The 15,738-nt window shown below is 40.2% G+C and overlaps 1 protein-coding gene across 1 annotated transcript in view; it reads right to left on the reverse strand.

Annotated features, from left to right (window-relative positions):
• Positions 1-278: 278 nt before the first annotated feature.
• Positions 279-15,738, reverse strand: part of LOC127364399 (FRAS1-related extracellular matrix protein 2-like) — a 56,950-nt gene continuing 41,490 nt past the window's right edge. The window contains exons 9-24 of the mRNA XM_051401896.1: positions 15,474-15,671; positions 14,901-15,065; positions 14,417-14,599; positions 13,224-13,354; positions 12,612-12,770; positions 11,359-11,662; positions 10,046-10,177; positions 9,331-9,662; positions 5,665-5,857; positions 5,436-5,561; positions 5,129-5,256; positions 4,883-5,017; positions 4,659-4,785; positions 3,792-3,979; positions 3,530-3,676; positions 279-3,075 (exon numbers count right to left, since the gene is read on the reverse strand). Coding sequence (XP_051257856.1) covers positions 2,527-3,075; positions 3,530-3,676; positions 3,792-3,979; positions 4,659-4,785; positions 4,883-5,017; positions 5,129-5,256; positions 5,436-5,561; positions 5,665-5,857; positions 9,331-9,662; positions 10,046-10,177; positions 11,359-11,662; positions 12,612-12,770; positions 13,224-13,354; positions 14,417-14,599; positions 14,901-15,065; positions 15,474-15,671 — 3,197 coding nt within the window. The 3' untranslated portion in view covers positions 279-2,526. The remainder of the gene's footprint in view (positions 3,076-3,529; positions 3,677-3,791; positions 3,980-4,658; positions 4,786-4,882; positions 5,018-5,128; positions 5,257-5,435; positions 5,562-5,664; positions 5,858-9,330; positions 9,663-10,045; positions 10,178-11,358; positions 11,663-12,611; positions 12,771-13,223; positions 13,355-14,416; positions 14,600-14,900; positions 15,066-15,473; positions 15,672-15,738) is intronic.

Genomic DNA, 15,738 nt, shown 5'->3' on the forward strand with positions numbered 1-15,738 from the left:
TATTCAACCAACTCAGGTTGCAAATCATTTGCAAGTTTCCCAGATCTCTAAAGGCTGGCCATTACAATGTTTCCTACATAGCTGAGACCAAGAACTTCCAATAGGCAAAATAATCAAACATTTAGGTGTTTGCTGGATTTGTCCAACAATTTACGAGGTCAAAACACAAGATTTGAATGTTCTTGCTTTCTATTCTTAAGTCAAGTCAGGTTTTATGGGTGTAAGGTCTCAGGTATGCCCTGTTTCAAAGCACTGAAGTCTAATCAATCAACAACAACCAGTAAGCAACAATATTTATTCTTAAATACATATACATAAAAACCCATTCATAAAAAGACACAAACTGAATATCAAGTTTGATTGTTTGTGCTAAAATTGTCATATACATGGGGATAACTGATTGTGGGACATACATTACATTGCATAGCTTGGATTGGCATGTGAGGGATGTGACTCAAAAAGTGCATTCAATGTCAGATATGGTGTTATTTCCAAATGCATCAGGGCCAAAAAAAAAAAAAAAAAAAAATCACAGCTTGGATTTCAGTAGCCTGTTAGTTGTATAAACCATCACATCCCTTGCTGAATCACAACTCAGCTGATTTCTGGCTGATGTTTATCACATTAGCTAGCCCTGATAAATATTGGAAATAATTATACAATGATGACTGACAACACCATAATAAGACAAATATTCAGGAACACTGATCTCAGCATGTTGTATATCCATAGCAGAGTAAGACACAGGTTTAACAACACATGTAAACAAGAAATTTCACCAGTGATATCAACAAAATAATGAGACACAGATTATATCGAATGTCTCAAACGTTAACATTTCTTATGGTGACATACTGATTTGTAAGCAGCTATTTAGTTTGCATCCTTTGTTCAAAAAACGTGACTCAGAACACTGAAATCCCACACAGCACTAGTGACAAATAAAGCTCACAGGAGCATAATGTGAGAAGAATAGGGGTCAAATGATTGGATATGGATACAATATTTGCATGTTCACAGCACCACACTTATTAGCAGTGTAACACATAAGTGGAAAGTGGCTTTGTAGAGATTCTCTTCAGTCAACAGTAGTAAATTGTGTTACACCACACGGTCCATTCTCTGTAAAAGAAATAACTCCTGAGATGAGTGTATATACGTACCTTAACCAGTGTTATTTTAAAAAAAATATGCAACATTATGTATGAATAAAATGTATAAATATGACAATATCACAGGAACACACAGTGGAGCAACACTGTGATGATGGATAATAGTAAACATTGTGGTAACACAAGGTAAAGTAAATAACTGAGTTTACAAAAATACAGACAATATTAGAAAAAACAAACAGTGGGAACAACCCAACTCAGCAGCAACAGACATGCTCAATACATCTAGGAAAACATTCCTCATCATATGGTAAGTAAAATAAAGAAAAGTAGACAGAGTGAATGAATACAATGATTAGCTGGTTAATAAACCTAAATCCTGATGACAGCAGTGGTATTCATCTCCTGCAGTCTGATAAGAGAGATCTGCAAGTTTAGTTAACAGAGGAACAAGTGGTGGGATCTTGTTTTTACACTTTTTGTTACACATTGTATAATGCAGAAATGACTGTCCCAGAAAATATTTCAGTCCAAAATTGTAGGCCTAAAGGCACACTTCATCTCAAAATGAATATTAGTTTACCTAATACAGTCTTAAATGTTTTGTGGCCAAACACTTAGCTATAATAAGTCCAATGTTTACCTTTAAATTCCCAATATTTCCCTAAATGATATTATCCTGGCAATGGATGGACAGTAGGTGTTTTAGGTGATAATAGTGGAAATACTTACCAATACTCGTTAAGATACTAACAGGAGTATACTGTACAATCTGTGTGCAGAAATAAATTAGATCCTTTGCAAGCTGCGGAAAAGATGGTCTTGTTGCCGTTAATATTTTGGGAGATACACAAAAGTATCTCACAAACTTCAGAGAAGTTCTGACTGACACAGGGGCAGGTCGATAATATCTAAGTGTTCTTTTTGAGGTGAAGTATTCCTTTCAGTATGAACATTGACATCATCGAGTCCCCTTTACCCCAGATACACCTGCAGCACTAAATCTCTGACTTGGCCTGCGTGACACTAGCTTTATGAGAAAAGTGCTCTCCGTGACTGGGACTGTCCTGAAGGGATATAGCTGCTTCAGGCACTTTAACACCATAAAGCCAGTAAGAGAGTGGAAATACCATGCTACTAGCAGCACAAGTTGGAATGTTAAGTGAAGACAGCGTATAGGACTTTCGTGCTGTTTTCTGGTGCAGTGATCAACGTACATAATGGATCCCATACTGTAGAAATCCCCCCCCAACTAACAAGCACACACACACGCCCAATAATGTATGGGATCAATCTCAGATTTTTGGTGTTATGAAAGTAATTTAATACCAGTTTAAGAAAAAACATCCAAAATTTTACAAAAGCCCCCAAATCTTCACCCCTTTGTCCATCTGTCCATCCACGCATCCGTTGCTCAGACCTCTGAGCTGTTGTGGCAGTCTTGCATCCTCACCACCAACATGGGCTCCGTACTGACAGACCCTTTCACCACCTCCTGCACCCCCTCCCTCCATCCCTCCTTCCCATCCTTCTGTCTGGATCTCAGCACGAGTATGATGGTGACAATAATGAGGACAGTCAGCAGCAGCCCCACCAGTGCCCCCACAACAGTCACCAGACCCTCCTCCTCCTCCTCTGCGTTCAGCTCACTAGGTTCCAGCCCATCGGGAAACAGCTCATTTGGCCCCCCTGCCCGACGCTTGGTGCGGTCCAAAGCAATGTGCATGATATTGGTGCCACGGTTGTTGTCCACACCGATATCCTCAGTCACCTCTGGGACTTCATCGGCAGCCGATCTCCTGGAGCGATGACCTCTGCTGCTTGACGAGGTCAAGGCGAGATCGTTGCTTGTGGAAACCAGAGAGTGGTACTCTAGGCTGCGCTTTCCAATGCCTCTGTTTGCATTCTCTTTGGAGCGGACTGTGTAAATGGTGTGCATGTACCACTCACGGCCTGCAGCAACCTGAAGAAAACACAAAATAACAGAAAGCAAACAGAATTGGTTATGAGTCCAAAATGAGCATGGCTTGCAAATATAATTATCTACATGCAGTTTTGATAAGATTAGACTGAATTTATTTGATGATTAAAAACATAATAACTGCACAGCAGTTGTACAATCATCGAGATTGAATCACAATAAAGATTCATGACTACCCTCCGTTGTGGCCCTCTAACATACAACAAATGTCACAATACAACATAAAACCCTAACACCAGACGAAGCAAAACATACAGTGCTGTACATACAATAGTGGAGAGGCAAAGTCCGCATGTTCCAAGCTCTTGGCTTTGCAACTATATCTCACAACAGCACATATAAAGTAAAGCTTTTTGAGTTTACTTACTACTGTAGCTGCTGGTTCACAATAAAAAAAAATGTCATTGGCAATGTGTAATAGTAACCTGTAAAATACCTGGAACATGGCTGTAGAGTCCAACCTAAAGCCATCAGACCCTGGCTGTTTGACGAGGGACATGGCTGATGGATCATCCACTGCCAGCACTGCATTAAAAGCGACATCACCAAACCCGCGTGCCTGAGTCTCTGGCTGTGCCTTGTCCTGGTGAGGTGTGTTAGATTGAGGGGGAGAAAAAGGAAGGATGGGCATTATTTTTAGTGTTGATTGTAAAATATTATTTTGCATCTCTCCGTATTAAAAACCTGAATATGCTCACAAGAATCTTGAATCTGTAGAGCAATGACGGGGAGTCAGCAAGGCAGCCAAATTCAAACTTGGTTGGGTTGTACTTTGGTACATATCCATCAGCACCAGTGCAGAGGAACACCTTCTCTATGCTACAGAAGAAAGAGTCTCCCAGGTTCTGCACAGGGTCCACCATCACACGACCGTAGATTGTATCACCTGACATAAAGGAAGAGGACATAATTGAAAAGCCCACACAAAGTCATTATTATGAACCTTACTCAGAAACCCAAGCAAGATAGGATATTTAATAAGTAAATGGAAATTAGTGTGAACGGCCATATTGGTGGTATCTTTTAGCTGATGAACTACAAATCCGCGTGCAAATATCCACAGCAAACCATTGCTTTTAAATTGCATTTCTACCTTTTAAAGGTCCAGTGTGTAACATTTAGGAGGATCTATTGGCAGAAATGCAATTTTCATTAGTGTATAATCACCTGAAAATAAGAATTGGGTCTGCATCCGTGTTGAACCACCATGTTTCTACAGTAGCCCAGAATGGACAAACCAAACACTGGCTCCAGATATTGGCTCTCAATTCATCATAATATAATTAGTCATTTTAAAATTTTCATTTCTATGACTAATTAATCAATTTTTATTTTGTTTTTAAACGTAGCATACAGGGAACTATATCTAAATTGTATTCTACAACCTTGCATTGTAAATGACAATCACCTTGAATATTGTGCTGCCATGAACGCAAACCAATGTATTCTTTGAAAAATCGAAAGAAGTAATGTAAAGGAAAAACATTTACACCCTCTAGTGTAGTTTTTTAAATCTTCACTGCAAAGATGACAAAAGTCTTTAAGTCAAGGCAGGGGGCACTTACCCTCAGAAAAGGCAACGTCACTCTCCTGTCCAAAACCCATGGAGCCATCAGAGAGCCACAAGCTCCTCTTAGACAGCAAGAACATCTGAGTGTTCAGACTGAATTCCACTGCAACTGGGTCACTCACCTAAGAAGGATGCATAAAAAAAGAGAGAGCCAGTGACAGAGAAAGAAAGAAACATGCTACTTTTGGAACCTCAATGTTCAAACAAAGACTGCCTTACTTGCTGGAATCTGATGTCTAGATCGAAGGTGACTGGTTCTCTGGGACTGCAGACAGGTGGAACAGTGTATTCCATATTCTGAGCTGTTGTACAGGGAATCAGCTTTACTGTGTAGGTCCCAGAGTAGTCTCTCACCTGTATGGAGCAGAGGGGACAGATACTCAATTGTCAGTCTGTATCCGTCCTTCCAGCTGCTGTAGCACACAGATTTACACAAACAAACAAACTTCATGCGGTCATACTCACAGCAAAGTCAGAGGTGAAGGTCCACTGCTGGACTGGCTGGTTGTAGGTGGGCTCACTCCTCACTAAGGTAAGGTTAAAGGTCAGACCTGGGTGGTCCACACTCATCGCCATGGACGACATGGAGGTTGCTTGGTAACGGATGTTAAGAGGGGGAGAAATTCATAATGAATGGACTGACTTACAATAGACAAAATGAAATGTGATGCCAATTAAACTAACCACTTAAGCAAAGCATCTGTATTTTTAGTGATGGTGATACTATTGAGGAATAGTAAAACTGATTTGGTTAATAATCTGTCGGTCTCACCGGCTCTTTTTATTCTGCCTCCAGAGTGAGACTCCACAAACAGACCCCTAAAACGAGCCTTGGTGCGGAAGTTTACCACCAAACGTCCCTGCTCATTGATACGCATGCTGGTCGGATACAATGCACCTGGTAAAAATACAAAAAAACACACCGGATTATCCAAAAACTCCTTTTTTAAACATGAATGATGAACACAAACTGCGATGTTCACACAGTATTTGGAACTTACCCTGTAGCTCGGCCTGGGGGGGGCTGCCGATGCCATCCTTCCAGAGAATGGCCGTGTCGTACACAAAAGTGAGGCGCAGCTCTGACTGCAGGTCAAAGTGCTGCCAGCCACCAGTTCCCACGGGAGAGTGGAATACATATGATACATACAGAGGCACACGCAGGGTCACGTAGGACTGGACCAGGTTAAGCACCTGTAAGGAAATAAACAGTTTTAATTTTAGGCTCATAATGTTCGCAGATAGTAAAATTCATTACTGAGAAGGTATTTACTTGATATAATGGTTGAAGCTGCAAGAAAAAAATCCTCAGTATGTAATGCAACAACCGTATAATCCTTTTAGATTAAGAGGTGATTGTAGGGCGATAAACTATAATAAGTACAGAGAAGATGTAACATAGAACACATTGTTCTCCTCCACAGGGTGCTTGAACTCTTTCACTCCTACTCAGTGTTGTCAAAGATGCAGAAAGGTCTTCTTCTGTTGAACACAAGGAAGCATAGTGGGCAGTGATGTGGGCTTGTATTGTTTTTTCTATCTAGTTTTCCAAGTAACTTGTTTATTCATGTTGACCGTTATTGAAGCACATCTTTTGGAATATAATTGTTATGACACACGCTTTTGAAAAGATTCTCATCCGTTAACTTTTATTTTGTATACTGAAAAGCTGTTATAATTTTTTTATTATAGTATTTTAATATCAACGTCTGATTCATATTCTATATAACGCTATATAACTATATGATGCCTATGTAATAGTTTTTTACAATTGCTAACTCACATTTCTGTATAGTACAGCACAACAGAAGTCAATGTGGACTTAGCTGTGGATTACTTTTCATTGCTTTGACATAAAAGGCATTCAGTGACCTCATCTTTCAAAATTCATGAACTGTTTTCTCACTCAAACTCAATCAACACCAAAACTCAATTTTGTACTTTTGTACCAAGTTCAACATTCTATTGTCAAAACAACAAGATCACTGTAAATTACAATGCAATGTGCTACATTCTGCCACATCTACATCTAAAAAATACAAACGCATAAACTCCCTCAGAGGAATTATTTTCCTCATAGAGGTACAACATTAATGACCACTAGCGACATATTCAGATGTTCGTCTTGGAATCAATGAATGCTGAATATGTGTAAATGATTGCCAGGGATGATAGTAAGGTGTCAGAACACACAATGCATCACAGTTTGTTGCGTATGTGGCTGCATAACATTATGGCCACCAGAGTGCCAAGGTGGTCAAAATGTTATGGCTGATTGGTATAATACTGTAAGGTATACAATCAATGCAATAAAGAAGCACCCTTCGTTTTGGAATAGTGGTGTATAATAAAAACAAATGTAGTGCTACCTGTCAGTGAATTGTATGGTCATTTTTTTGAATGAGTGACACATTGTTACAATTGGCAGACAAATGTTATCAGTGTTTGGGTAAAATGATTTGGAGATGTGCATGAAGTATTTTGATTGCATTAGGGCATTTTGGATGTGATGCGATTGCTAAAGAGAACTGTGTGAAGAGTTTTGAAAAAAGGTATAGAGAAATGTGAGTTGGCAATTGTAAAAAACTGCAATGTGTAATCTTAGATGTAGTTCCATGAAGGTAGCCACTAGGTGTCTCTGCTTACCAACATTACATTAACAGTTTTGTGTGACTTGAAAGATTTGAACTGTGTGCCCACACAAGTTTGACAAATCCAGAGTTTGTCTCAGAAACACATTGTAAATGCACCACATTTATTTAATTGATTTGCATAGTCAATTATCAAACTCTATACTGGGCATGAGATTAACTAGCAAGATAAACTAAGAAAAGCAATTTGGCAGAAGATGTTTTTGGTACTTATCTGATCAACCATTCTTCCTCACTTGATTACATATATTGTAACATCTAATTTATTTCTAAAATAACATTTTAACACAAAGTAGCACTAGATTAAGAGTCTGGTACAATGTCTTTGCAAACAGAGAGAATCAATCAAAGAGCTGTAATTCACAACACACACAGCTGACATCTACCCAATCTACCACAGTGTCTATGAGGTCTCAGCAGAGTAAGATGTGAAATTACTGAATCAGGATTCAAATGAGAAATTAAATGACTCCTAGCTGAGAGACAAACTACCTCAGCTCTAGGGTTTTACAAAGCCATAATTTCATTAGAACAGCTTCCTAAAAGAAATGTTTACTGACTGGAACAGAATAAGGATAGCAGATATTCACAGATTCAAAATTATTTGTATTTGTATTTTCAACTGTTTTGAAATATCATAACCTTTAGTGCATGCTCCCCCTACAAAGAATAGCAGTTAAAAGATTAAAACACTGATAATCTTGCAAAAATGTTTGACATTTTTCTAACATTAATTTGATCTTTTGTTCTTCAGAGGTATCTGAATTGTTTTATTATTTCTGTGCTCTTTGATTCGTGCACCCTGCTGGAGCTGCAAGAATCTGACTGATTCTTTTTTCTTTTCTTTTAGCACTTCATGGGGGAAAAAAACATAACCCAAGTGACAGTGTGACAGTGATCTCCCTTAACGAAGTGGACTTGAGGTCTTGTGGATGACGGCCATCATGTGTAACTATGTGTGCAAGCTGTTCTCGCTGTGACTTGCGGGGGCAAGTAAATTAATTTCTTACTTCTTCTCCATTTTCTTCTTTCTCTTTCTTCTCTTTCTCTTTCTCTTTCTCTCTCTCTCTCTCTCTCTCTCACACACACACACACACACACACACACACACACACACACACACACACACACACACACAGACACACACACTGAGCAGTCTGATCAGCAACAAGACCCTCACAGATCAAAGGCTAGAGGAGCACAAAAGAGCAGCAGGACATGAGCAAAGGAGGGTCTGTTTCCTAATCCACAATAACAACAAGAGCCGTGAGAATACTGCGGCTCTGTACAGTATACACAAACAACAATTGCAACATCATTTGCAATGATGAAACAACAGCAAACAGCTACTGGAAGTTTGTTAGCATCTAGCTGACAGCTGGACACAACACCAAAATTGAACACCAATGTTGTACTTGAGCTCAACTGCCATACCACCAAGCCAGTAAGAGAAAAACTGAGCAAAGCTGCCTAATAGGGAACTAAGTTTGTGCTCTAAACCTTGACAGGACGTAGGTGTGCTCAAAATATCAAAGAATAAAGTGACTTTCTTGTCATGATTTTTTTTTTCTTGTTAATCTAATCTTTAATGCTCCATGTAGATAGCAGTGGTGAGTATTAGTGGAATGACTGATAGGCTGGCAATACTTGTTTGAGTGTGGATGTTTCCGTGTGCATATGTGCAAAAGTTGTCAATCACACACCAGGGCTCCGAGCTGGCAAACACACACACAAACATGCAGGGAATGAGAGGTAAATGCAGGCAAACAGATATGGTGCCGTTTTGTCTGTGCAACCCTCTCATTGAGAAGGCTGTAAATAGACTGAACATACAGACAGAAACACACACAGGTGGATCCCCCCCCCACCCACACACACAGGAAGGCTAACAGTCAAACAGATGTACATACACCGTCCTAGATTGGATTGGAATTTATACGTTGTGGACAAATGTACACAGAAACACGGGAATACACACACATACACACACACACACACACACACACACAAACACACCTGTCCATCAGTCCCTATGGTGCCTCCGCAGTCAGTGAGCAGCTCAGACATGTGATAGTAGCTGGTGAACTCCCAGAGACATGCTTCCAGGTTCAGGTTTCTGTAGAAGCGCAATGTGCTGTTCCCCCGCAAGGAGCTACTGAACTGATACGGCGCCGCATCGCCCATGCTTTCGGGGCTGTGTGTGGAAGCGGTGATGAAGCTGTGACCTGTGGTGACCTCCTTGTAGTCAAGCAAGTTGGAGCAACGGTGGTTTCCGACCCGGCTCCCGTCAGGACTGAGAGTCAGGTCAAAGTTCATTAGAGGGCGAGTGGAGATTACCGGAAGCATGCCTGCAAGACAAAAAGAAGATGTGATGTGATTCCGACTGTGTCCAACCACCTTTGATACTGAGAGAAATAATTATTTCTAAAAAAAGGAAAGAAATAGTTGAGCAAAGAGGGGAAAAGTGATGAAAAGAAAAGCAGGGGAGCAACAGAAAAAGGAAGACGGAAACCTGGAGGAAACGAGGCAGAAGGAAACTGATTAAAAATCAAGAAGGGAATGTTAAGTAGCGGGTGTGCTGGAGGGTTTCTACAGCGGGGTTCGATACAACCCAGCAAGATCTATATTCTGGCTGTCATGCTCCTGAGGATCTCCAGACGTGAATATTACACACACTACATTACACTTCACTTCATCTGCGGTATGAGTCCTGCCTCCAGCTCCTACCTACCATCTATGTGAGGCATGGTGACAGTCACTTTGATGAGGTTGGGGTGTTTCGGGTCGTCTGCTCCAGTGTAGCGCAGCTTGGCAGAGAAAGGCTCAGCACCAACAGTCCCCATCTTACGCGGTTGACACATACCTTTATATGACAGAGAGATTCTGAACACAACGACAGACTGCAAGGAGGAGGAAAAAAGACAAACTGACAGGGTATGATTTGGTCTACAGCTGATTACTAATGTAATCCGCTTTACGTGATTTATATAGTTACATATACTGTTCAATACATTTTTCTCTTAACCTGCCCAAATTATTACTGTGCCTGGTACCAGTTTTGCCATTTCTAAGAATACTTAGTGACCACCGTCAGAGAGAGTGACTGAACTTGTTGCATTCAGGATGTGTAGGTGGAGTGAGTGCAGCATAAGTGATAACATAGCAACAGCAGAATATTTTAGAGTTTTTATTTATTCTATTTCTTTCTCAAAGTACACAGCTTGAAGCAACACTGGACTATGGTTTATTAGGGCTCCTGTAACCAATGAAACTGTGTCTCTGCCTGTTCTGCAATGTATGTATAGTCTTATAATTTACTAAATGTTCTACAAAGGTATCTTAAGAATGTCAGTCTAAGAGCATGTTGTAATTTTTTTTTTATCAGTGGCTGAATGTACAAATTAAGTACATTTATTCAAGTATTGTAATTAAGTACAAATATGAGGTAGTTGTTCTTCTTCATTTCCATTTGCCACTTTCTACTCCACTACAATTTAGAGGGAAATATTGTTTTTTTAATCCACTACATTTATTTAACAGTTTTAGTACCTATTTACTTTGCAGATTAAGATTTTACATACGTAACATGTGATGATCTAATAAAATATAATATGATTATTATGAGTTAAATAAACATATATAAAATCATTAAAATTAGCTCCATGCTGACCAACTGAGGGCCTTTTCTTTACTTTCACATTTGATACTTAATTAGTTTTTCTGATAAAACTTGCATGCGTTCTTCAAGTAAGATTTTCAATGCTGGCCTTTCACTTGTAATGGAGTATTCACTGCTTTTTTATGACTCTTGTTTTCCAGTGATTTAGGTGTCATTTTATTTCAATGTGTATGTTGTGCAGTCGCACCATACAGTAGGTACTGTTTATTCAAGGCACTGTTCCTGAAAATTCATAATGCGTGGAGGACAAAGCTCTTTTGTTTCTCATTGCATTATGAGATTGGAGATGTGGCTGTGTTTAATTCCTCCTCTAGAAAACTGGCAACATAAGATGCAGAAATGGCTGTTCATTGTTCTGTCCTCACCTTCCTCCTGGTTGATAGTGACAATGGGGCTGCTGAGCTCTAAACCCTCATCCCCATTAGAATTAACAGCCCTAGCCGCACACTGGACCCTGGAGCCTGCCTGGAAGTAGACTGAGTCCAGTGTGATTATCTTGGAGGATGTAAAGAAGGTGTCAAAGTCCACCTCCCTCATGGGACTGGTGACGCCATCAGGGCCAGCTGGAGCACTGATGAGCCAGCGGTAGCGGGTCAAGGTGTTGTTGATGTGCTCACTGACACAGATAGAGCCTGTCTTGTCATAGTCAGAGTATTTTGTGTTGCAAGCCTGGAGGATGGATAAGGAATATAGCAGGAGTGGGTGGGTGGGCAGGGACAGCAGAGAGGTGGGAAAGATACAGCAGATGCCAGAGGACAAAAGGAGAAAGAGGTACAGAATACAAACGAGTTAGTAACTGTTGCCAAGGAAATCCAGATGTTTTAGCATGTCATGTTTTCATATTTTAAGCTCTTAGAATTGTGTTTTTATAATGAGAAAGATAGGGATATGGGATTGGGGTTTAAACTTTGAAGTGTTTCCGTGGATATCCTTTCAAACCTGTTGACATTGTGCCCCCTCCTGATGCAGCACTCAACATTTCAGTTTCCAAAAGACTACTTAATTGTCTCCCTAACCACAACGCAGGGAAATATACACACACAGACACACACACAGACACACACACACACACACACACACACAGACAAACACACCAACACTCACACACACACACACACACACACACACACACACACACACACACACACACACACACACACACACACACACACACACACACACACACACACAGCAGCAGCAGTCACCTGAGAAACAAATGTCTTAGCACATCATGAAAATCCATTTAAGTGTCTCACTGAGCCTGTATTCAAGAGTGGAAGTGATTCTCCTGTGTATGAAAGCACGAGGATTGTGGCCTACTAAACTGTGCCATGTTAAGGACATACTGGCCAACTCCGGAAGGACAATTTAACTTTTGCTAAAGAAAAGTATGACTCCTGAGGGATAACAATGTGCCCTCCACTCCCACAGGATGTCGGTCCTGATTAGGTCCTCCTACCTCATTACAGAGAAAGCCTACAAATTTAACCATAGTCTGGCAAGTTATAATTTCCTAAATGTTGCTAGAGTGTGCTGTTTTTGTACAACGAGCTATTCAATTCCAAAGATATCTCCAAAGCCACTTGCGTCCCTTAATATTGTTTTAAGTTTGACTCACAGTGACACAGATGACGGGGTAGCCAGCTGGTGGGTGGAGGTTGTCTGTTGTCCTGGCGACATCGTCGTAATGGAGCAGCGACACCACATGAGGCAGGGAAGGGAAGGTGACATCAGCCATGCTGTTGGTCTCCTCGATGTAAACTATCACTTTAGTTACCTGTTCCAAAAAAAGAGGTTTTACGACTAATGATAAGTACTAACACAGTGCTGTTTGTGAAACAGAATTATTCCACCCATCACAGAGCTGGATGTGTTTACAATCTCACAGTCATGGCTGATTCTTGGCTTCTCTATTTACCCTTCTCTCTTATTTCTCACACGCTGCTTCTTTTCTTCCGCTCGCTGTTTTTTTTTCATAGATAATCTATTATTTATTCTGAAACGTTTTCATCGCTCTTTTGACTGCAGCTACAATAAAGTGCTGCTGTTGTCTGGGCCAGGACACCCTTGTAAAAGAGATCCCTGATCTCAGCGGGACTGACCTGGATAAATATGGGTCAAATCAGAAAAAAATGAAGAAAAGTTTTTCATCTCTTTACTTTTGCATCAAGCTGAAAAAGCGGATTTTGTGCGATTGTTTGTGATGGTTGGGCATGAACACATTCCTCACCTGAGTTTCAGCCACCATGTTTTCATCAGGTTTCAGGTGGAGAGTAAAGGCTTCCCTCATCTCTCTGACTCCATCGAATAGCACCTCCACCTGCACCACATGTTCTTTATCCCCCTGTTTGAACTCAATGTCTGGACACACACAAACATGCACATAGAAAACAGCTTAATAAACTGTATACAGAACACACAATACAGCACAAATAGATCATCATTTGAACATGTGAAATGCATCCCTGTTGGAACCTGAGCAATATCTTTTGGTGGTATTTTTTGTGGTAATATAAATAGTCAGGTGACCTCAAGGCTAAGTTTCTCTCTTTTTTGCTGAATTTAGTTTTCAACAAGAAAATGAAAAGCCTCCCAGGTTAGCCCAAGTCATGTTTTATTGCTTCAGAGGAATATATCACTTAGCTAAAAAGCATTGCAGGTTTCTATTTGCATAGTGTTAAAGGTGGCCAATCTCCTTCCAAGATAAGTAACAGAGCTTTGCATTGGAAATGTGCTGCACTGAGAAAATATTGAGCAAAAATGAGAAATTCAACGCTGTATGATTCAAAACTGCTGGGAAATTGGCACTATTTGAACGGTGGGTAGGCAGGTATGATTTGAATAGACTGAAAGTATTCATATAAATATTTCAAGCCTTGATTAAGGTAAGAAAGGTTCACTGCGCTAAAAGCTAAGTGGATGAAGAGGGAGATTTCATCCTGCTGACAAAGCAAGAGGAATACTGAAATTCAATTAAAAATTACATGACCCTCCACTGGACTATTGCAGAAATTACCTTTTCCCATTTGGGATGAAATTAGAAATCAATGACCCTCGCCCAAATAAATCCCTATGCCCACTTTCATTCATTCAACATTCCTATAAGGAGCCTTGTTTCAAAACCTCTCCTATTAGCTACTGCAAATGCTTAACAGAAATCTATCAAGGATATCTAAAGGCCAGTAAGAATGAAGGTAATGTATCACATGGAGTGTTAGACCACTGCTGTAAAGGTTTTGAGTTGTATTTGAGTGTCTTGACCTCTTTTGTACAAATCACCTTTGCTTTTGCATCCACTGGTCTTCTCCTATAAGTTAGTAAACTCTTATGAACATTAAGTGTGCATAATCCTTTGTCAGAGTCTCATTACCGTTTGATAGTGCTGTTTAATTACAGCTGGATTGGTGTCGGATGGTTGTTTACCTTGAGACACGGGGTAGTAGTCCTCTCCTGAGATAGCTGACCCGTCTTTGGTGTGAACACGGACTACTGACACTTTTGATGTGTCACCCATTCGTACCACAGGGATCCTCACAGTTGCAACGGCACCGGCTTCTTTCGGTTCACTAACACTGAACTTGGTTTCCAAAAACTGGATGATGGGTTCTAAGGGACAGAAAGGAAGAAAAATATTATATAATATATAATTGTTAACATATTGTGGGATTATTATTATGGACATAAACCTTTAAACATTGTAAATATTTATCACCGCTTATGACAATTCTAAATTAAAACCATATGTGTTCAGGTATACATTGTATACTGTATGTTTCATATTCGTCAGCCTAAACTATTCTACTATTTAGATAACTGAAATGGATTAACCACTTTTTATTTGACCATTTTCACCATTTAATTCCTGACATTCCCCGCGCCTCTGTCTCTTCCTCTTCATCTCACTTACTGTCAGCTGTGTCCTTGATTTTCACCAGGGTCTCATTCAGAGCTCCCACTGATGCGCCAAACTGTGAGTTGCTCCTCGGGTTTCCTAAGACCAACCGCAGCTCTTCTCCTTCCTCGTACAGTGTGTCATCAACCAGTGACAGAATACATGGCTTCTCTGCATCGCCTAGAGTGCACAGCGAAATGGTGATGACGGGACATGTCAAGAAATTTGCAGTGGAAGAGCGGATAATAAAAAATAATACATTCTACAATAATTCTTTATTTTTTTCCTTTTTACAGCATATAATATCTTATTTATATAGCCTTTCCTCCCTTTGTTTAGTTTTTGGAAGCTAAAAATGACAGTGTAGCAGGTAATGTGTGGAATATAGTTAAACTTGCAATCTCCTGCAATGTCTGCAAGACACTGCTGATTTTGCAAAAAACATGTGAAAAAAAAAAAAAACTGTTTACTGTTTAGGGCTGTTTATTTAATTAAAAGAGTGTAAATTTTCAAGACACAAGATGAATCTACAAAAAAAAGGAGAGAAAACACGTGTGATGTGATGTACTTGCGTGATTTTTAAAGCACCTGGTAAGAAAGTGATGATAGATGCCTCTGTGTTGGGTCTCTCATCAAAGTCAGAGGCAACCTCTGCAGAGCCCTGACGGGTGTAGCAGCGCACAGTGGATTTGTGTCTGATGTCGCCACTGCGGTACAGTGTCGCTGTGATCTGACCGTCATTTTCCTCTCCAGTGTACACCGGCTCACGGAACTGGACTTTTGGCACTGTCAATCAATGGGTAGTTCAATCATCACATACAGTTCAACGAAGGGACTAATAATGTCTTCCATG

The sequence above is a fragment of the Dicentrarchus labrax genome, unplaced genomic scaffold (assembly GCF_905237075.1).
Source record: "Dicentrarchus labrax unplaced genomic scaffold, dlabrax2021, whole genome shotgun sequence".
NCBI lineage: Eukaryota > Metazoa > Chordata > Actinopteri > Moronidae > Dicentrarchus > Dicentrarchus labrax.